Source organism: Crocuta crocuta, unplaced genomic scaffold, assembly GCF_008692635.1.
Source record: "Crocuta crocuta isolate KB4526 unplaced genomic scaffold, BGI_CrCroc_1.0 scaffold144, whole genome shotgun sequence".
In the NCBI taxonomy this organism is placed as follows: Eukaryota; Metazoa; Chordata; class Mammalia; order Carnivora; family Hyaenidae; genus Crocuta; species Crocuta crocuta.
In genome coordinates, this window is record NW_027529669.1 from 1,132,930 (window position 1) to 1,152,866 (window position 19,937).

The window sequence follows — 19,937 nt, forward strand, 5'->3', positions numbered from 1 at the left end:
GCTCTGAGCTGGCAGTCAGCACAGAGCCCGATGCGGGGCTCGAACCCACGAACCGCGAGATCATGACCTAAGCGAAAGTCGGACGCTTAACCGACTAAGCCACCCAGGCGCCTCTATTTTTTATTTTTTAAAGATTTTATTATTAAGTAATCTCTGCACCCCACGTGAGGCTTGAACTCACAACTCTGAGCTCAGGAGTTGCATCCTCTACTGACTGAGCTAGCCAGGTGCCCCTAGGATTCCTTTTAAGAAGAGTCGGGAAGTTCACACAAATGGAGGTATCAGCTATGTTCGGACGCTGTGAATGTGGGTGGGAGCATTCCTGTTGGTAGTTCGTAGTGCAGCATTTCTAGGCCTCAGCATCAAGGAAGGCCTTCAGATTGATTCAAATCCTAGGAAAATAGTCTGAGGCACTGCAGCACCATCTCTCTCCATCTCTAGTGCATTCTCTGGTACTCCTGGCAGCTTCTAGAACAGTTAACCTTGGTGACCTTGAGTTTCTTTCCCCTGACCTTGGAGGTCCCTGCTTCTCCTCTGTAGTCTGCCACCTTGTGGAGATTTGGGGAATTGCATCTTCAACTGAGCTCCCTGCAGATTCACCTGATTAAATTTTAAAAATGTTTATATATTTTTGAGGGAGAGAGACAGAGCGTGAGCAGGGGAGGGCCAGAGAGAGAGGGAGACACAGAATCTGAAGCAGGCCCCAGGCTCTGAGCTGTCAGCACAGAGCCCAGCGTGGGGTTTGAACCCTCAAACCGAGAGATCATGACCCAAGCCAAAGTCAAATGCTTAACCGACTGAACCACACAGGCACCCAGATTCACCTGATTGATCTGGCTGCTGCTTTCCCTGGGAATAAGGGTATGTGGTAGAAAAGAATTCTTTTCACCAGAGTGGCGCTCACTACAAAGTGGCCTTGCTTGTTTAGTTTTCCTATAGTTCCCCCTTTGGAACAATATTGGCACAGGCCCCCCTGAAGGACATTTGAATGGCCCAGCTGTCACAGCTGAAGACCCCTCTCCACCAACATCACAGCGTGGGACACAGGTCCCTGACTTTCTCCAGTAGGACCTCTCCAGTTCACCAGAGGTTCCTTTTTTCTTTTTTTTAATTACAAAAGTAATAATATGCTTCCTTAGAGGTTATAGTACAGTGGAAGAGACAGAGTTTTAAAAGTAAACAAAGCCAGTATTTACACATTATGGTGAGTACTATGAGATGGAGTGTAATGGTAGTGGTGGTGGGCTGGCAGGGAACCTTCATTAGATTGGTAAAGACAGGCTTGCCTGAGCAAGAGAACTTTCAAATCAAAGCCTGAAGGATGAGAAGGATCCAGTCATTAAAAGTGTGAGGAAGAGTATGTGCAAAGGTCTTGAGGTGGGAAGAGTTTGTTAAGCAGAAAATAACCGTGTGTGTGTGTGTGTGTGTGTGTGTGTGTGTGGCTGGATTGAGGTAAGCCAGAGTAGGGCTGGAAAGAGCACAGGGTCCTGTAGTGCATGGTAAGGATTCTGATTTTGGAGATGATAAGAAAGGATTCTTAGGCAGGGAAGTGATGAGGTCCATTTCCTATTTTATATTTCTAGTTTAAGAAGACCATCATTGCTGCTGCATGGAGAATGGATCGAAGTGAACAGGAGGGGAGGCTGGGAGACTAGTTGGGAGCCTGGTGCCAGAAGCTGGGGGAAGGGTGACAGTAGCCTCGACTCAGGTGGTGGCCAGAGATGGAAGGTTCTAGACCCATGCCGTCCAATATGGTAGCCACCAGCCACATGTGGTTACTGAGCACTTGAAATGCATGAATGTTAAATATATACTGTAGTTCGAAGGCTTGGTACAAAAAACCTCGGGAAATATCTCATAATTTGCTTAGCTTTATTACATATCGACATAATAATATTTTTGGTATTTCATGATACATAAGGTAGGATGTAAAAAAACCTTCACCTTTTTATTTTCACTTAACAAATGTGCCTACTAGAAAAATTTAAATTATGTATGCGGCTTGCATCTGTGGCTCACATCCTGTTTTTATCAGACATGGCTGATATGGACAAAAGTTACTGAATTTAAAAAGTACTTTTGTAGGGGCACCTGGGTGCCTCAGTCTGTTAAGCATCCAACTTCAGCTCAGGTCATGATCTCACAGTTTGTGGGTCCAAGCCCCACGTTGGGCTCTGCGCTGACAGCTCAGAGCCTGGAGCCTGCTTCAGATTCTGTGCCTCACTGTCTCTCTGCTCCTCCCCCACTCACACTCTGTCTCTCTGTGTTTCTTAATAATAAATAAATGTTAAGAAAACTTAAAAATACTTTTCTAGTAAATTCACATTGGACACATTAGAAATTTCTAGCTAGGTATACATTTTCTGGTCCACTGAAAGTATGTATTTGATAAAACAATACGGTTAGTGTTCGATTCAACCACACGAGCAAAAGCAATGACAGATTTGACAATGCACGTAAAAAACCACAAGGTGTGTAATGTGGCAAATATCTATTCGTAGAATAATGCTCCTAAAATTCCTCGGTTATTGAAAGCTGCATAAAAACAGAAGGGTGTTAACAGCGACCAAGAGCATAATACTGAAGATCTAATTCTGAGCAATTTTGCTGATGATGCATGACTTTTTCCTCTTGTTTACAATCTTCTGTTCAAAGTGTCTTTATTCCAGCAGAGTGCGTAGGACGTTCAGGTTCGATATCAGTTACACAGCATTAGCATTCATTCTCGGACAACTGTGATGAGAGCACTGTTTTCCTCTGAGCTGGGCAAAGTGACCCCAGAAGCAGCAGATCATTTCTCTGACTCGAGAACTTCATCCCTGTAAATGCCACATATCTTCCAGACGTTGTAAAGAATATATTTAATAATTTCTTTATGTAATATTTACAGATGATTTGAATTTAAAAGAACTTCAGATTACTGAGATTTTATTATCTTCATAAAAATAACCTTGAGTCTGAAATGGGCTGCTTACCCCTCTGATAGCATGTTGCAGGAGGCCCTTTTGGGGATAATAGGAAGGGCAGTAGCCTTTAAAGACAGAAGAATTTGCCTCTACTTCAGCATCCATAGTGCATGAACTTGGATACGGTTTCACCTCTCCAAACCTCACTTTCTTGTTTTTTCTTGAATGTTTGTTTATTTTGAGGGAGATAGAGAGCAAGTGGGGAGGGGGTGCAGAGAGAGAGAGGGAAAGAGAATGAGTAAGTTCTCACCTCACTCACGAATGGTGAGACCATGACCTGAACTGAAATCAAGAGTCAGACGCTACTGACTGAGCCACCCAGGTGCCCCTCACTTCCTTATTTGTAAAATGGATATGGTGCTAGCTGCTGCTTATCCCTCATCTTTAATCACACCCACAAGGTAGGGACCGTTTCTCCTTTGTTACAGGGGTGGAAACCAAAGTTCAGAAAGGGTAAGTGATTTACTGAAGGTTACATTGCTAGAAAGAGGTGAAGCTAGGACACGAACCCTGGGCATCTGGCTCCAAAGTCAGAACAAAAATGTCCCCTTTACCATGCCCCTTGCCAGTTTCCCTGCCTACCTCTGAAACTATTAGAAAGGTCAAATCCAATTAGTGAACGGTCTTTGGAGAGATGTCATACAATGTGCAAATGTAAGAGACGATTAACGGAAGAGACGAAAACAGGAGCGAAAACAGACACAAACCAGAGTATGATGTAGTTTCAGTGGAGTGAATATCACATGCTACTTTCTCCACTTGGTGCTCTGAAACTCACATCACAGGGGGGTGATTTCCTTGCTCAGGATGAAAATATACAGGGATTCAGAGGAAAACAGTTTAGTGGTGATACTAAAAACTCAGAGTCAGATGCACTTAACATCATACCGTAAGTGTAGTTAGTCGCAGCATAAACAAGCAGGGGGCCGGAAGTGGCTTCCTTCAAGTAGGCTGGCCCATTTGGGGGGGTGTTCATTCTGCAAGAGGCTGTGAGTAGAACAAAGACAGAATGAAGAAGCTATTTGTGCTTGTCCTCTGCCTTATCTTACTGACTTGCTTCTCAGGTGAGCATGAATTCTGAAAACAGCCTATTTCCACGCTGACATGATAAGCTGGAATAAGCCTATTTTATATTAAAACATTTTTTTTCATTTCAAAGAATATGTAACATATAATAATTCAGTGCTNCCAGGCGCCCCTTTTATTATTTTTTAAAAGTTTTATTTATGTTGTATTTATTTAAGTAATCTGTGTACCCGAAGTGGGGCTTGCACTCATGACCCAGAGATCAAGAGTCGCATGCTTTACCGACTAAGCCAGCCAGGTGCTCCTATTTTCTTAATCTTTAAATGTATTTGAGTATTAATTCTCAGAAATGCTGATAAATCTTCAACTACACTGTCTTTTAGAGTTCAGATGTCATCACCAAAACTTGACAGACTGTTATTTGATGATAAAATTTGGAGTTTGTATGTGATTATCAAAACTCAATATAATTTTACTGTCATATCTTCTTTGAGAGATCATGTGTAATTATCAAGTTTAACACAGTCTTGTTCTCAGAAAGAATCTTCCAGTAACAACTTTTAGCTGATTTAGTGCTTTCGGGATTAAAAACAACAACAACAACAAACCATCAAAGCAACCCTAAGGGACAATAAACACATTGACCAGAGAATTGAAGAAAATATGCTTTAAAAAACTTACTCTGGGGTATCTGGCTGGCTCAGTGGAGCATGCAACTCTTAGTCTTGCAGTTGTGAGTTCGAGCCCCACATTGAGCATAGAGATTATTAAAGAAAAAGAAAAAGAAAAAAATCCCATATTCATTAAATTAGCACCCACTTTTAAAGAAATGCACCACTGCAATAAGTAGATATGTTTACATTGTGCCGCGTTGGCTCTGAGTTTACCATGTTAGAAACAATTTAGAATCCCCGGCCGAGCTCTCTGGAATGCCACGTCCTTTGGGACAGGTCCCTGTGAAAGAGCTTTTGTGTTTGACTGAAATCGAGCTTGCAAATCCTTGGCCTTGGACGTGAGCTGGAGCCCGAGCTCCTGTTGCCAGAGTCCCTAAGGCCCCTGCCTGACTGTTTCAGGGGCGTCGCCGATTCTGACGGAAAAGCAGGCCAAGCAGCTCTTGAGGTCCCGACGGCAGGACAGGCCGAGCAAACCGGGGTTCCCTGACGAGCCCATGCGGGTGAGTGCCGGGCTCCCGCGGTCCGAAGGGAAGCGCCACCACCTGAATGTTCATTCTCCACGGAACCAAATCGAGCCAGGTGCTGGTCCCGGCCCGGCGGGGCTGCTGGACGGAGGTCCCGTGGGGTCTCAGTGTCAGGTGACCTCAACCTTTTACTCTTGCCTTTTCTCGTCCGGAGGCGCCAGCCCCACGCACCTACTCTGCACACGGTATTTCAAATGGAAACAGTTGGGCCGATGGCCAGAGTCCCAGGATGCCCCGTGGGTGGCCAGATGTCACCCCTGAACGGGATGCCAGGGAGCTGTGTCCTGTAAGTTGGGGCCGACCGCCTGTTCCTCCTCTTCCCCCCGGGCGCCCAGCAAGCTGCACCAGCACCCTCGCCCTCGGCCAGCGACGCTCTGTCTGCACAGGCAGCGTGTGTGCCCTGCGGCCTGTGGGGGCTCTGCCCGGACCTCCTGCCTCTGAGTTTGGCCCTCAGTCTCCGGCCTGCCCTGGGGGTTTGTGGGGGCCACCCGCCTTTCTTTCTGAACCGGGGCACCCTTCCCTGCCTCCACGTTGTGACTTGTGTGGAGAACTTGCAGAGAAGCTGGCTAGAAGGTTTACTCCAGGGCTCATCGTTTAGGGTTCTGGCTAGAGCTTCGGGAACGATACAGAAGGAGAAGCCGAGGGTAGCAGGACGCGGCCCCAGGCGAGGAGCCAGAGGGCTCATGTCGAGGCCCCTAGAGGGCTTCTCTAAAGCGCCAGGGCCGCCTCCCTTCGAGCTGGCCCTGCTGCTGCACCTGAAATCCTACACTTATGTCTGACCTCTTCCTCCACCTGGGATGTCGTTGTTGACTTCTCCTTTTTATGGATTTCTTGAGAGCAAAGTGAGTAATACCAATCACCTCCCATGGAAAAGAAGCGATTTGCTCGTTTTAGGTGAGCGGCTGGCATTATAGTGATCCTGGTCCTGCATCACTGTTGAACGTGAGCATTGGACGCCGTGACCCCCCCTCACATTGTCAGCAGGTCAGGAGCAGGCCGCAGGGGAGGGCAGGGGCTGCTGGGCAGAACTGCCCCCCAGGCTCACGTCCTACAGTGTGGGCACCAAGGGGTTAATTTACTCTGATCTGTGGGGAACCACACTGCGCTGTTCCTTACCTTTTGCCAAGACCACCTGCTGCCTTCCTTGTTTCTCTGTGCAAACCATCTGCTCAGATGTCCCTTGGCTAGGGAAACGGGCAGGTGGGTGCACTGTCCTGTGCATTCGGGATTGGAGATATCATGTGTGTTGTGTATGGGTGTGTGTGTATGTGAGAGGGTGTTGTGTGTAAGTGCGTATTGTATGTGTGAGGCTATATTGTGTATGTGAGGGTGTGTGTGTGAGGAGGTGTTGTGTATATAAGGATGTGTATATATGTGAGAATGTGTGTATGACTGTGTGAGTGTGTGTATATGTGAGTGTGTGTATATGTGAGGATGTGTATATACATGTGAGCGTGTGTGTACGTATGGGTATGTGTGTGACTGTGTGTGTATATATGTGTGTGAGGTTGTATGTGTGAGAGCGTGTGTATATGTGAGGATGGGTATGTACATGTGTGTCCGCATGTATGGCTATGTATGACTGTGTGTGAGGTTGTATGTGTATATGTGAACATGTGTGTGTATGTGAGGTTGCGTGTGTATATGTGACTGTGTGCGTATGTATGGGTGTGCATATGACTGTGTGTGAGGTTGTGTGTGTGTGTGAGTGTGTGCATATGTATGGGTGTGTGACTGTGAGTGTATGTGTGTGTGTATGTGAGTGTGTGTGTGGTTGTGTGTGTATATGTGAGTGTGTGCGTATGGATGGGGGTGTGTGTGTGACAGTGTGTGTATGTGAGGTTGTGTATACGTGAGTGTGTGTATGTATGGGTGTGTGTGTGTGACTGTGTGTGTGGTTGTGTATATGTCAGCGTGTGCATATGTATGGGTGTGTGTATGACTGTGTTGTGAGTTTGTGTGTGTATGTGAGTGTGTGCATATGTATGGGTGTGTGTGTGTGACTGTGTGTATGTGTATGTGAGGTTGTGTATATGTGAGCATGTGTGTATGTATGGGTGTGTGTGTGACTGTGTGTGAGGTTGTGTGTGTATGTGTGTGCATATGTATGGGTGTGTGTGTGTGACTGTGTGTGTATGTATGTGTGTATATGTGAGGGTGTGTGTATGTATGGGTGTGTGTATGACTGTGTATATGTATGTATGAGGGTGTGTGCATGTATGTTTTGAAAAAGACCTCGCAGAGTACTTTTTCAGAAGGTCTGGATTCCAATTCCCTCTCTTCCACTTTTGACCTTGACTTGAGTACCTGGAACGCAGGGAAGAATGGGCGATGGCAAGGGAAGGTCCTCTGGGGCCAGGCTGGAAGGCCACGGCTGACACAGCAGAGGTGACTTCGTTCTGTAGTCAGTCGGAGGACTTTAAGCAGGGGAGTGAGGAGATCGGAGCCAGGGGACCGGAGCCATGCAGAGGTCAGGGACACAGCCTCTTCAACACTGCCCTTCAGATGCCACTCAACATGGGTAATGGGAAATGACATTTGGGACAGGTTGTCGCCCCTCCTTGCCATGGTACCCGGGAGACAGACAGGTGGACGGGACCAATGAGCAGAGGAAGGGATTTCTGGGGAGTGCGTATGCCCTTGGGACCTGAGCCTTGACTCCTGTGCTCCCCTCTAGCTCGAAATCCCCGAGAGATGACTGGTTGGGTTATCTTATCTTGCTTCTCCCCTCTGATGGACTGTGCAAAACAAAACAGGTTCACAGAGAGCAGAGGCCAGTGATGGGGGTGAGTGAGTGGGACTTTCAGGAGGTATTTAGAATTCAACATGCAAACGAGTATGAAGATTTGCAGCAGATCGTATTTACTAAGCAATGCTTATAATCTTGACGTGTGGCTCAAGTATTGGCAGGTGTTGGCTTCGGCAGAAAGATGGGTTTTTTGGAGACAGGTTCAGACAAGCTGTGCCCCATGCCTCCAAGGGGAGGGACTGTTCTGACCCTGTGAATACTGCCAACTCACTGCAAGGACTGTTCTTCTCTGACCATGTGGTGGGAAGGACACCGGGCTATTGGGAAGGTCACTTGTGTGGCCTTGTGTGGTGGGGAGGGCTGGCTTCCACCCCAGAGACGCGTAGGCATCCTGCTGGGGTCCTGGCTAGAAGCAGGTGCAATGGCAGCGGGGATGGAGACGGAGGAGCGATGGCTCTGGAGAAGAAGACAGGAGGGATGCTGAATGTATGGGGGCCGCGGGGAGGCAGGGCAGGGGGTGTGCAGAGGGGTCGAAGAGAGAGAGAGAGAGAAGCAGGTGGGAAGGTAGGGCCTCTGGAAGGCAGACCACTGAGAAATTCCTTATGGCGGTGAATAGTGGATACTTTGATTTTACGGCAGCGCCTGGTGTAAAACAATTTGCCATTGTTTTCTCCTCTCTGCGCTGTTATAACCCCCTGCAACCCCCAGACCTTAGGAGCGAGTCCGCTAACACAGCGACCTTGTGTTAGTGGTTCTTTGTGGGGAATGGCAGACAGTGGGGGTGTGTTGTGTGGCTGACAAATGAGGACGGTAATCACTCGAATCTAGAAGCTGCCATGGCGGTGAAGCAGGCTAGGAAACTGATTGAGGAGAAACATCGCCCCCAAGTCTTCAGGGATTTGGGGGCGTGGATTCGAGACCTCACAGGGGTGGGATGGGCACTCCCAGAAGGCTGGGTTTCACTTGGGGGCAGCCCATGTGGATTAGGTTTCCGCCAGATCACTTTGGAGTCTGTGTTAGGACTGAATATTTCAGGTGGTGAAGACGTCCTCTCAGAAAAGCTCTGGTATAATGAAGCCTTCAGATCCTAATGGAAGAAAAAAAATCTGCCTGGGGAGAAACTGATGCCCATAAAGAAGGTCTGGGTTTATGTCTAGAGGGAAGATAGTGGGGGAAAAAAATACCGTGAGCTCTCCTGGAATATTTCTCAGTCATGACGGTGTTTATGTTAATTATCAGGGTTTGGGTCTGTGGTCTTGCTACTCAGAACGTGGTCCCCAGCCCTGGCCGCCCGGCCTCAGGCTCTCCCACGCACCTCCCGTGGGCAGGTCTCTTCGTCTCCACCAGCCCCAGGGATCCCCTGCCTGCTTTGTTTGGCTGGAGAGAACCCACTTCGGCCCTGGAGAGCTAAGTGCAAGGGAGGCTCTTCGCCCCTGTTCTGGCGTCCTGGGGACCAGGAGCTGGCCCATGTTTGTTTTACGTGACACAACCGATCTCTCTCCCTTCCTTCTGGGCACCCTGCTCATTAGGGTTCCGGTCACCAGGACACCTTGCCTTCAGCCTCTTGTCTTCCTTTTTGATTTCTGTGCCTCAATGTGCTTTGCTGGACCCTTAGTCTGGAGTGTCCCAGGGCCTGCATTCCCACCTCGTCTAGTCCTGTGAGTTCAAAGTTTTTATTTTATTCTTTATTTTTTTAAAATATTTTTTAATGTTTTATTTTTTATTTTTGGGGGAGAGAGAGAGAAACAGCGTGAGCAGGGGAGGGTCAGAGAGAGAGGGAGACACAGAATTGTTATAGGTCGCAATCGCTTACCAACTCCAGACAGCAAAAATGAGCTATACGCAAATTTATTACGGCCGGGCCAGACAGGACGATGAAACGGGCCCCTCAAAGTCTGGCCCTGAGCCGACCGCGATGTGGCAAGATATAGACAGAAGTGACCAATCAGGGAAGTACAGGATGCGATAAAACAGGCGGGCTCCGCTTATGTGCTTTAACACAGATTTTTGAAACATAACTTGTTGACTTTGGCCAGTTATAGCTGACTCATGTTGTTGTTTAAGTAAATTCTGTCAGCGCTAAGCAGGGTGAGGGTAGGTTGGGTATGGAGAAGTTAGATTAAACTAAGCAGTTTCATGGAAGCAAAAACAGCTTATTAAGGGAACAGGGTTTCCATTAAGTGGGTTTATAGGGAACAGGAATCACGAGAAACAGGATGGTTTGGGGGTGAAGTCCGGACTTAACAAGAATCCGAAGACAGGCTCCAGGCTCTGAGCTAGCTGTCAGCACAGAGCCTGCTGCAGGGCTCGAACCCACGAACCACGAGACCATGACCTGGGCTGAAGTCGGAGGCTTCACCGACTGAGCCACCAGGTGCCCCAGTCCTGTGAGTTTAAATATCACATCTACGGTGATGGCTGCACACAGCCTCACCCGGAGCTCCAGACTCATTTCCCTGACCGTCCACGTGACTGGCAGCATTTCTCAGGCAGCTCAGACCCAGCAGCCGTGAGTGGAATTCCTGACCGTACCGTCACCCCAGCTTCTTCTTTTTTTTTTTTTAAATGTTTTATTTATTTCTAGGAGAGAGAGAGAGAGACAGCGTGAGCAGGGGAGGGTCAGAGAGAGAGGGAGTCACAGACTGAAACAGGCTCCAGGCTCTGAGCCGGCAGTCAGCACAGAGCCCGACGCGGGGCTCGAACCCACGAACCGCGAGATCATGACCTAAGCGAAAGTTGGACGCTTAACCGACTAAGCCACCCAGGCGCCCCCCGTCACCCCAGCTTCTGCTCTTGCCTTCCACATCCGGTTAAACGGTGCCACCCCCTCCTAGTTGCGTGGGCCCCAGATCCAGACCCTGACCACTCGTCCCCCTCCACGGCTGCCAGTGGAGCCCCGAGAGGAGACTGAGCTCCCTCGCTCTCTCTGCCAAGTGAAGATACAGGGAGAAGTCTGTGACCCAAAGGGGACCCCCACCTGGCCATACTCTCACCCTCACCTTGGACTTAGAGCCTACAGACTGTGAGAGACAAATTTCTGTGCTTTATAAGCAACCCAGTCTGTAGTGTTTTGTTAGAGCAGCCTGAACAGATTAAGACATATTTAAACTTGCTTGTTTAGCCCTTCCCAGAACAATGGACATTTTTAGTTATTTCCAGCGTGTGATGAAGATCTTGTACGAGTGTGTTTTGCTGAATTCAGTGATAAGCAATGGAATTGCGGAGTCAGAAGATTTATGTCCTTTTAACTGAATTAAATACAGCCAAATTGCCTAATCAACTGTACTAGCTCCCACTAGTGGCTCGCGCAAGAATACTTGGGTTGCTACACTTTTTTTTTAAAATTTATTTCAGAGAGAGAGAGACAGACAGACAGACAGCGTGAGCAGGGGAGGGTCAGAGAGAGAGGGAGATACAGAATCTGAAACAGGCTCCAGGCTCCGAGCTGGCTGTCAGCACAGAGCCCGACGCAGGACTTGAACCCACGAACCGTGAGATCATGACCTGAGCCGAAGTCAGACGCTTAACCAACTGAGCCACCCAGGCACCCCATGGATATGAATATTTTTAAAGCTTTTAGTGCGTATCATCAGATTGCTTTCCAAAAGGTCTGTCCGCCTTTCTTCTCTCTCTCTCTGTTTCTTTTCTTTCTTTTCTTTTTTCTTTTCTTTTCTTTTCTTTTCTTTTCTTTTCTTTTCTTTTCTTTTCTTTTCTTTTCTTTTCTTTTCTTTTCTCTTTTCTTCTCTTTCTTTCTTTCTTTCTTTCTTTCTTTCTTTCTTTCTTTCTTTCTTTCTTTCTTTCCTTCCTTCCTTCCTTCCTTCCTTCCTCTTTTCTTTATTTTAAAATCGGCTTATACGCTTGTCCTCTGGGAGTCTTCCTGTAGAGGTTTTTACACAAAAGTGTGAGGGAAGCATGGTTATGGTGCCTTAAACTGGAAACCAGTTGGCTGTTTCTGGGGCAGGCGAGTGGGCACAGTGAGGCGAGGAACAGGCGTCACACATGACATGTCTGTACGGACAACCTGGTGCCATTCAGCGATATTAGAAACCTATGAGGAGAAGCAGGTTGTCTGTAATCGTGCTGTTTGGTTTGAAGTTCTCTAGCACTTGGCTTTGCACTTGTTTCTTCTGTTCTTATCTGCTTGGCCTAACTCTTACTCATTCGTAAGAGACTCACCTTAAATGATGCCTTTTTGGGGAGGCCTCCCTGATGCCCTGCCTTCCTACCACGAATGAGAGCGTCCCTCTGGCATACAACTCACGGCAAAGATAGCTTTTTTTGACTTTTTTTTTTTTTTTTTTTAAATCTGTCCCTCCTACTGGAGTGATCTACACTGCTTGAACAGATGGGCTCTTTGCTGCACTCTGGGTCCCCAGCACCAAGGACCGTATTTGACAATTGCTAGATGCTCATTATACTTATTCTCACTCCTTTTCTTTTCTTCTCTCAAGGGAGAAATTGTGTAGGTAGGCCATAACTCTACCCTGTAACTGGGAGGTTATTTCAAAGAAATCTTTTCTATGGCCTCACTTAAATTCATTAAATTTCTCCTAATCATCCGAAAATTTAGGGAAAAAATTATCTGCCAACTGCTGGGGTGAGCCATGGAAATTCTTTAGTAAGATGACATCCAAGCTAAAATTATGTCTTTTGTGAGCGCATTGGTAAGTGCTCACGGTCCCTGGGAATATGCTCTCCATTTTGGCCTGTGTTCCTTTAAGGAATGTTCTTGTTGGTCAAGTATAAATCATATTAGCTTTATTGTTAGTAGTCATTCAAAATATGTTTTTGTGTTTAGCCCTTTGATAAATATATGTAGTGAGTACTACCCTTTGGTTCCCCATCATCTCAAAGGCCAGAATGAAGTGACTGTGATATAAATGGCACACATCACCAATCTGCCTTCTGTTAGGGCTAAGCCTTCTGGCGTCCCCACATAGTTAAGTTCCGGGCTACCTTTCTGCCTATCTGCTTACCTTGCTTACACTAATGAGCAAAATAGTTCATCCAAATGTTGACGGACTCTTAATTTCACGCAAATGTCAGAGGAAGGATTTTGCCTTCTTGGAAAAAGTTCCTGCCTTGATAGATTAACTGTCCACTTTATGTTTCTCAGCTTAGATCAGAGTCCAGTGGGTATTTAATTTCATTATCACACCACTCCAGTGCCATAATGAAGGATCACTTCCAATTTCTGCTCTAATTACCAAGACATTATTTACTTAAATCGTAACACTTGGCATTGGACATGGAATGCAGATATTAGTTTCTGTGTTGCTTTTAATTTTTTTTCCCCTTAAAAGAAAGGAACCTAAAAAAAATTAAAACTTACTTTCCATCTATCCTTTCTTTCTTGATCCAGGAACATTTGAGTTTATCATTAATGCCGGGTCATTACTAATGCTGCCAGTGCAATTGTTGAATTTGTGGTTTTCAGCAGATTTGCAGCTTGGCGTTTCATCTTTGACTAATGATTGCTTTTCGGCCTTTGTGGCATATCCGTTTTCCTAACATTTTAAATAAATAGGGAAATGTCATGGAAACCAGCACTCATTTCTTTCTCTCTCTATATGTGTGTCTGTTTTGGTTGTTTTTCTTCAGTGATGATTTCAGCCGCTATTTAGGAGTGTGAAATATAGATTACCCTTTGATGCTTTTTACGTACGTTTGGCCTGGGCCGTTATAATGAGCAGATCGACATAGATGTTAAGGAAACTTCCCAGGAGGATTTCAAAAGATTATGGAAAAAGAGCAGTCATTTTATTTATTCGTTTGTACATTTCTCCAGTGGGTTTTTTTTTTTATTGAGGTCCTACTATGTGCCAAGCGCTGAGCTGTACACTAGATAGCCCTTGGTCACTGCCATCAAAAAACCAGTTAGAGGTTTGGCTGAGGGGGACAGGAATTAAGTGAGCAAGGAGCAAAAGAGCATATAATTATAAGAAGCGTACAAATGCTGTATACCGGTGGTGTCATTTGTTAATAGCACCACTGATCTCATCAGAAAAGTCGGTAAGTATGGAAGCTGTCAGGTTTTCCAAAATCCTACTTTCTCTCAAAAGCTTGAAGTTTATTGTTTTAGTAACTGATACTGGCAGTTGTTTTCCTTGAAGTGACAGGCTTACTTCATTCACTTTCAAGGAGATGCCTGCCAAACACAACGAGTTCTGTCCTGACACCAACAATCACTTAAGGGTTCTTCTTTTCATTTATTTATTTTTGAGACACACACACAGAGAGAGAGAGAGAGAGCAGGGGAGGGGCAGAGAGTGAGGGGGACAGAGGATCCAAAGCGGGTTCCGTGCTGCCAGCAGCGAGCCTGATTCAGGGCTTGAACTCCCAAACTGCGAGATCATGACCTGAGCTGAAGTCTGACGCTTAACCCACAGAGCCACCCAGGCGCCCCACATAAGGGCTCTTCTTTGAGAAGACTGTTGTACTAGGTCATGTGATAGAAGTGTTATATGCGTGCTTCCCATGGGGTCCCTGTCTTCTGCTTCACGGGGGTGTTCTTCAGGGAAGCTGGCATTTTAAGAACGTTCTGCATTCATTCATGCATTTTAACTGTGAGTGTGTGACGGTGAAAGATACAAGGACAGTGATAGTGGTTGTCACTGCCCTGACTCTGGTTAAGGCACCTGCTTTACCCACCAGTGCACACGGTGAAAAGGCAAAGAAGAGTTCTGACCCCATTGACCCCCGAGGGGAGCACAGAGCCAGGGCTACTCTAGTCTTTCATTCAACAAGCATTTATTGACAGGTTCCTGTGGACCAGTTCCTGGGCAAGAGGCTCCCCCCAAAACCTCAAGACAGGCTCAGATCTTTCTTACCTAAGAGTAACCACGTGGAACCGGGCAGAGCTTAATGAAGGAAGAGACTTTTTGCGAAGGCGTGGTGGGACTCAGGTCAACCGGCAAGAGATGATGATAAAGCAGCCAGGGCTAGCAGTGCCTGAGCATGATGGGGAAAGGCGGCTCCCAGCACAGGAGAGGGCCGCCCCCTAGAAACGATGGACGGCCTTCAGGAGGGGGTGCAGCCAGCTGACTGGCCGGGACTCTTCCAGAGGCAACATGGGAGGACACACCACGGCCTCCCTCACCCCTGCCTCTAATCCCTTGCTGGCATCTCTACGTCAAACCCACCGGGAAGTCCCAGGTCAGGGGAGCCTGGTTGCACTTTTAGGCCAGCCTCTCACTGCACAGGTGCAGGTGAAGGAGGGGAGAATGGATTCAGAGGGGCAGATGGAGACTACGTATGTGGCACAGAACTCATCTCATCTCATTTAATCCTGGCGACCCAGAGGAGTAAGCACTAGGGCCGTCCCGTTAGACACATCAAAGCCACAGAAGTCAAGCGACATTGGCAGGGTGTGGGTTTGAACAGACCCCGACCCGGGCTCGCACCTGGACCTCTCCGCCTCTCTCCCACCGTCTGGCACATGGGCAGGCAAGGAGATGGCAGCACAGGCTTCCTCCAGTGAGCTGCTCGCACGATCAGGAGAGAGTCAGGATAGCTGTGTGCTGGGAAGTCTTTGTTCTTTATTTACAAGACTCCACATTGCCTTCCTTTCCCCCCAGTTCTTCTTCTTCTCCCCAAAGACTCACTGGACAGGGCAGGATTCAGCCCCAAACTCACACCCCCTGCCTGGGAGGAGAGCTGTATTTTGACAGGTCAGATGAAAACAACTTCGATACCACAAATTCAAATTGCATGGGTCTGGTGAGAAAGAAAAAAAATTGAGGAAAATTGGACATTTTCTAATTTATTCTTTTGCACAGTGATTAAAAATTTTTTTTTTTAAGCTGTGTTTGTGGCATCTGGGTGGCTCAGTCGGTTAAGCATCTGACTGGCTCAGGTCATGATCTCACATTTCGTGAGTTCAGGCCTCGCATCAGACTCTGTGCTGACAGCTTGGAGCCTGGAGCCTGCTTCAGATTCTGTGTCTCCTCTCTCGGCCCCCCCCCCCCCCCCCCGGGCTCACGCTCTGTCTCTCAAAAATAAATAAATGTTTAAAAAAATTAAAAATAAAAGCTATGTTTAATACAGGACACAGACTTCCTAGAGAAGAAAATCTGTGTCCTGACTTTCTTCTTAAAAACTTAAAAACTTAAAGTTCTAAACTGGCTCATCTCTTAAAGCTTTACCAACGCCATAGGGGGGTTGTCCAGGATTTAGGATTTTTGTGATATTGATACATACCAAAATAGTTTAATCTTGTACAGATATTACTGAATCTGGCTACTCTCTCCCGAGATGAGATGCCATTTCTCTGGCTATTTGCCTGCTGCCTTGGGTTACCTAAATTGTTTATATTGATCTGTTTCTTACTTGTGATGGTTCACATCCCATCATTACAGTGCCCGGGCTTCATTCAGGGCGATGTCAACAGCATACATCCTCCAAGTTAAAAGCCATTCCCAATCTCCACCTACTCCCTTTTGAGGAGACAACATCAAGTTCATGTGCCCATGTGTGAGCCCGCCCACATGGCACCTCCACTAAAAAATGTGATGTGGGCCAATTAAGTCCTTACTCTCAGGGAGAGAGGTCACTGCCAGAGTGACCAGGGCTGTGCTGGGGGGGGGGGAACACCCAGGGAGCGCTGGGGTCACAGGGAATCTGAGAAGGCTTCCTGGAGGAAGTAACATCTAAGCTGAGGCCGGAGAAGTCAGGTAGAGATGTGACAGGAGAGAGAAGGCATGTGGGTGTTTTAGGCAGAGAGAATAGCACAGGCTCAGAGAGCAAGGCCAGTGCGGCCCATCCAGGGAAAGCGTGGGGGTGGGGGATTGATGGTGAGGGGAGGTCAGGAGGTGGGGAAGGCCAGATCCCGGGGAGCCCCACAAACCACACTAAGGAATTCGAATTTTCTCCTGAGCCCCATGAAAGCCATTTAAGTACTTTAAGCAAGGAAGCAACATGGGTAGATTTTTTTTTAAATCCCTTTTTCTGGGTAGTCTAGGTAGTGTCCGGGCCACTTCTCTGTTTGCATCAGGTGGTGGAGAGAAAAGGGATGCAGGGAAGGAAGAGACTTCTGTCACCAAGGCAGGAGAAAAATAACACTTTCCCTCTTATTTAAGAAGCAATCTGCTGATTTATCTTTTTTTTTTTTTTTTGGTTTGTTTCGTGTATTGTTTACACGAGTTAATACAACGAGAAACAGTGTGGGGAAGCCCACAGCCTGAGCTGGCTTTGTTGAAGACCGAGCTGTGTTGAGAAGATCACGCTGCCCCTGGACGTGACCCTCAGGTGCACGAGGGCAGAGCTTGAGCCAACAGGGAGGAGGGCGGGGAGAGAACCATCACAGGCAGGGCGAGCCGCCGTCCTCCCGAGGCTGGGTCCCCGCGCTCAGTGTATTCCGCTGGCGGCTCCTCTGCCCCAGACCTCAGGGGCATCCATTATTTGTGCTCTCGGCTCCCTTCTGGCAGCAGCGCGCCTTTGTTCCCATCGTCCTGGCGCGGCTGCTGGCTTCCTCCACCCCGTCCCCCATCCAGCCTGTGCCTGCTCTGCCCGGCTCAGGTGGCCGGGTTCCCTGGCAGGCTGGCTTCTGCTTAGGTGAGGCAGGAGATGGGGGGCAAGAGGAGAGGGACGCTGGGTTGTTTGTTCCCATGCCCCCCCCCCCCATTGCTAGTCCCTGAGTGCTGGAATGTTCTTTGGTGGTTCCCCTAAGCCTGTCCACATGGCCGTGAATGGCCCCTTCAGTAGAGTCCCTGGAGGTGAACCGTATGGGGGAGAAAGTGATTCTGGAGAAGCTCAGAGATCAGCAAGGCTGTGGTGACGATCGTGACAGGGCAGAAGATGGCCTCGCTCTGTTGTGAAGCGCGGGGAGATGGAGCGGACCCTGCAGTGGGCTGCCTTCACCTGCTGGCTGTGGTGATGCCATGCGGAGCTGCAGGCCAGCCCCCTGCTCCTCCTCCCCGGTGGGCCGTGCTGGTGAAGGCCTGAGGACAGCTGTGGCCCCTTGGGCAGCATTTTGGACTGGTCACTGTCAGGCTAGAGCAGAGGTGGTGGGGGCAGGTGTGACACTGGGTGGAGGGAGGGGGACAGAGGGAGGAGTGGAGGGGTGAGGAGGCTGTCGTAGTCTGGGTGGGTGGCACTGGGGGCTCCACCCACAGACACGGCAGCGGTGAAGGGGGTGCATCTGGGACCATCAGGAGTTGACTCGAAGGCCCCATGCTCAGGGTCGGGTGAGTGTGGGGGCGAGGGAGACGAGGATGGTCTGCACTCTGGCTTGCGTTCCTGGGTAGATGGTTCCAGAAGTGGCCACACCAGATGGTGAGCCGCTCTCCGTTGTGAACACGTCGATGTGCAGGGCTGGCTGCGTTTCACGGCAATGGGCTCATGCAGCACGTGGTCCTTTGTGACGGGCTTCTCTCACTTAGCATGGCATTTTCGGGGTTCATCCATGTTGAAGCACAGGTCAGTACCTTATTGTGGCCAAATAATATTCCGTTGTATGGAGGTACCATCTTTTATTTATCCATTGATCAGTTGATTGATATTTGGGTTGTTTCTGCTATCTGACTATGATGAGTGATGCCCTCTGAACACCATGTACACAGCTGGTGTTTCTCTTGGGCGTGCACCTAGCAGTAAGTCACCAGTCACTCAGGGTTGGCATTTTGAGGTTAGACTATGTTTCACATTTTGAGGATCACATTTTTAGTTGTAAAGTCTCTTTTGTTTGATAATAGTAGAGTGACTTCAGCTTTCTTATACTTATCCCTTGCCTTTTATAAAAGATGATTTTTTTTAAATCACAAATATGTGCAGCCATAAATAATATTTTATTTAGCGATGCACGTTTTGAGATTTTAAAGAATGGTGTTACACAGTGAATGTTGTCTTCTTGGATTTGTTCTTTCACTCAACATGCTATTTTTTTTTTTTTGAAAAGTTTAGTTATTTATTTTGAGAGAGACAGAGACAGCGTGAGTGGGGCAGGGTCAGACAGAGAGGAGACAGAGACAATCCCAGCGAGGAGCCTGAGGTAGGGCTTGAACTCCCGAAACTGTGAGATGATAACCTGAGCCAAAGCCAAGAGTTGGACACTTAATGGACTGAACCCCCCAGGTGCCCCTTACGCTATTTCTAAGACTCACTAAGTCAGATATAGCTGTAGTTACTTCATGTTCCCTGCTGTATAGTATTCCATGGGGTGACCTCACCACAATTTATGTATCTACCCTCCTCTCAGTGTAATTCTGCACAGTGGTAGTGTTTTGTTACAAGTTTATTGCTGCTGTGAGCATTGTTACACGGCTCCTGATACACATTTCTTCTGCTCCCAAAGTGACCAGCATCGTCAGCATTGGCTGGAAACTTGCCCAAAATGTAATAAATTCTGGAGCCCAACCCCAGACTCGTTGAATCACAAACTCTGGGGGTAGCACCTGGCAATCTGTATTTTAGCAAGGCCTCCAGGTGGTTCTGATGCCTGACAGCGTTTGAGGACCGCTGCTTAGGGGCGTAATTGAGGAGAAGGGTTTCTGGGTTGTCTACTCATTGTTTTTCCAAGTGCTATTTCCATGTCACACTCCATTAGCAGTGTGTGTGAGTTCCCATAGACACACACCCTTTCAGCCCTTAGGGTCATCAGATTTCCTTATTTGCCCATCGCTGGGCCTGTCCCACTGCGTTTCCCTGCAGAGAGGTGTGGGGTGGCGGTTGCCCTCCCGTCCGGCCCCCAGCCTCCCCTAGCCTGGCCTTGCCGTGTCCTAGGAGCACAGCCAGGCGTGCTGCACAGCGCTCAGCTGCGGCTGAACAGCCTCTCTGCTGTGTGGGCTTGTTTGGACAGGAGTACATGCATCATCTGCTCGGCCTTGAGCATCGCGCCGAGGAGCAGTTCCTGGAGCACTGGCTGAACCCGCACTGCAAGCCCCACTGCGACAGGAACGTGGTCCATCCGGTGTGAGGGGCCCGGGACCAGCTTCCGGTACGTCCCTTCCCCCACCCAGGCCTCTGGTGTATGGGGAGGGTGGGGGAATGGGGGAGTGGTGGG

The 19,937-nt window shown here is 48.1% G+C and overlaps 1 protein-coding gene across 1 annotated transcript in view; it reads left to right on the forward strand.

Moving 5' to 3' along the window:
- The first annotated feature begins 3,971 nt into the window (after nucleotides 1-3,971).
- CUNH17orf67 (chromosome unknown C17orf67 homolog) overlaps nucleotides 3,972-19,937 on the forward strand; it is a 17,895-nt gene continuing 1,929 nt past the window's right edge. Inside the window, exons 1-3 of the mRNA XM_077762868.1 lie at nucleotides 3,972-4,030; nucleotides 5,066-5,166; nucleotides 19,734-19,871. Coding sequence (XP_077618994.1) covers nucleotides 3,976-4,030; nucleotides 5,066-5,166; nucleotides 19,734-19,850 — 273 coding nt within the window. The 5' untranslated portion in view covers nucleotides 3,972-3,975 and the 3' untranslated portion in view covers nucleotides 19,851-19,871. The remainder of the gene's footprint in view (nucleotides 4,031-5,065; nucleotides 5,167-19,733; nucleotides 19,872-19,937) is intronic.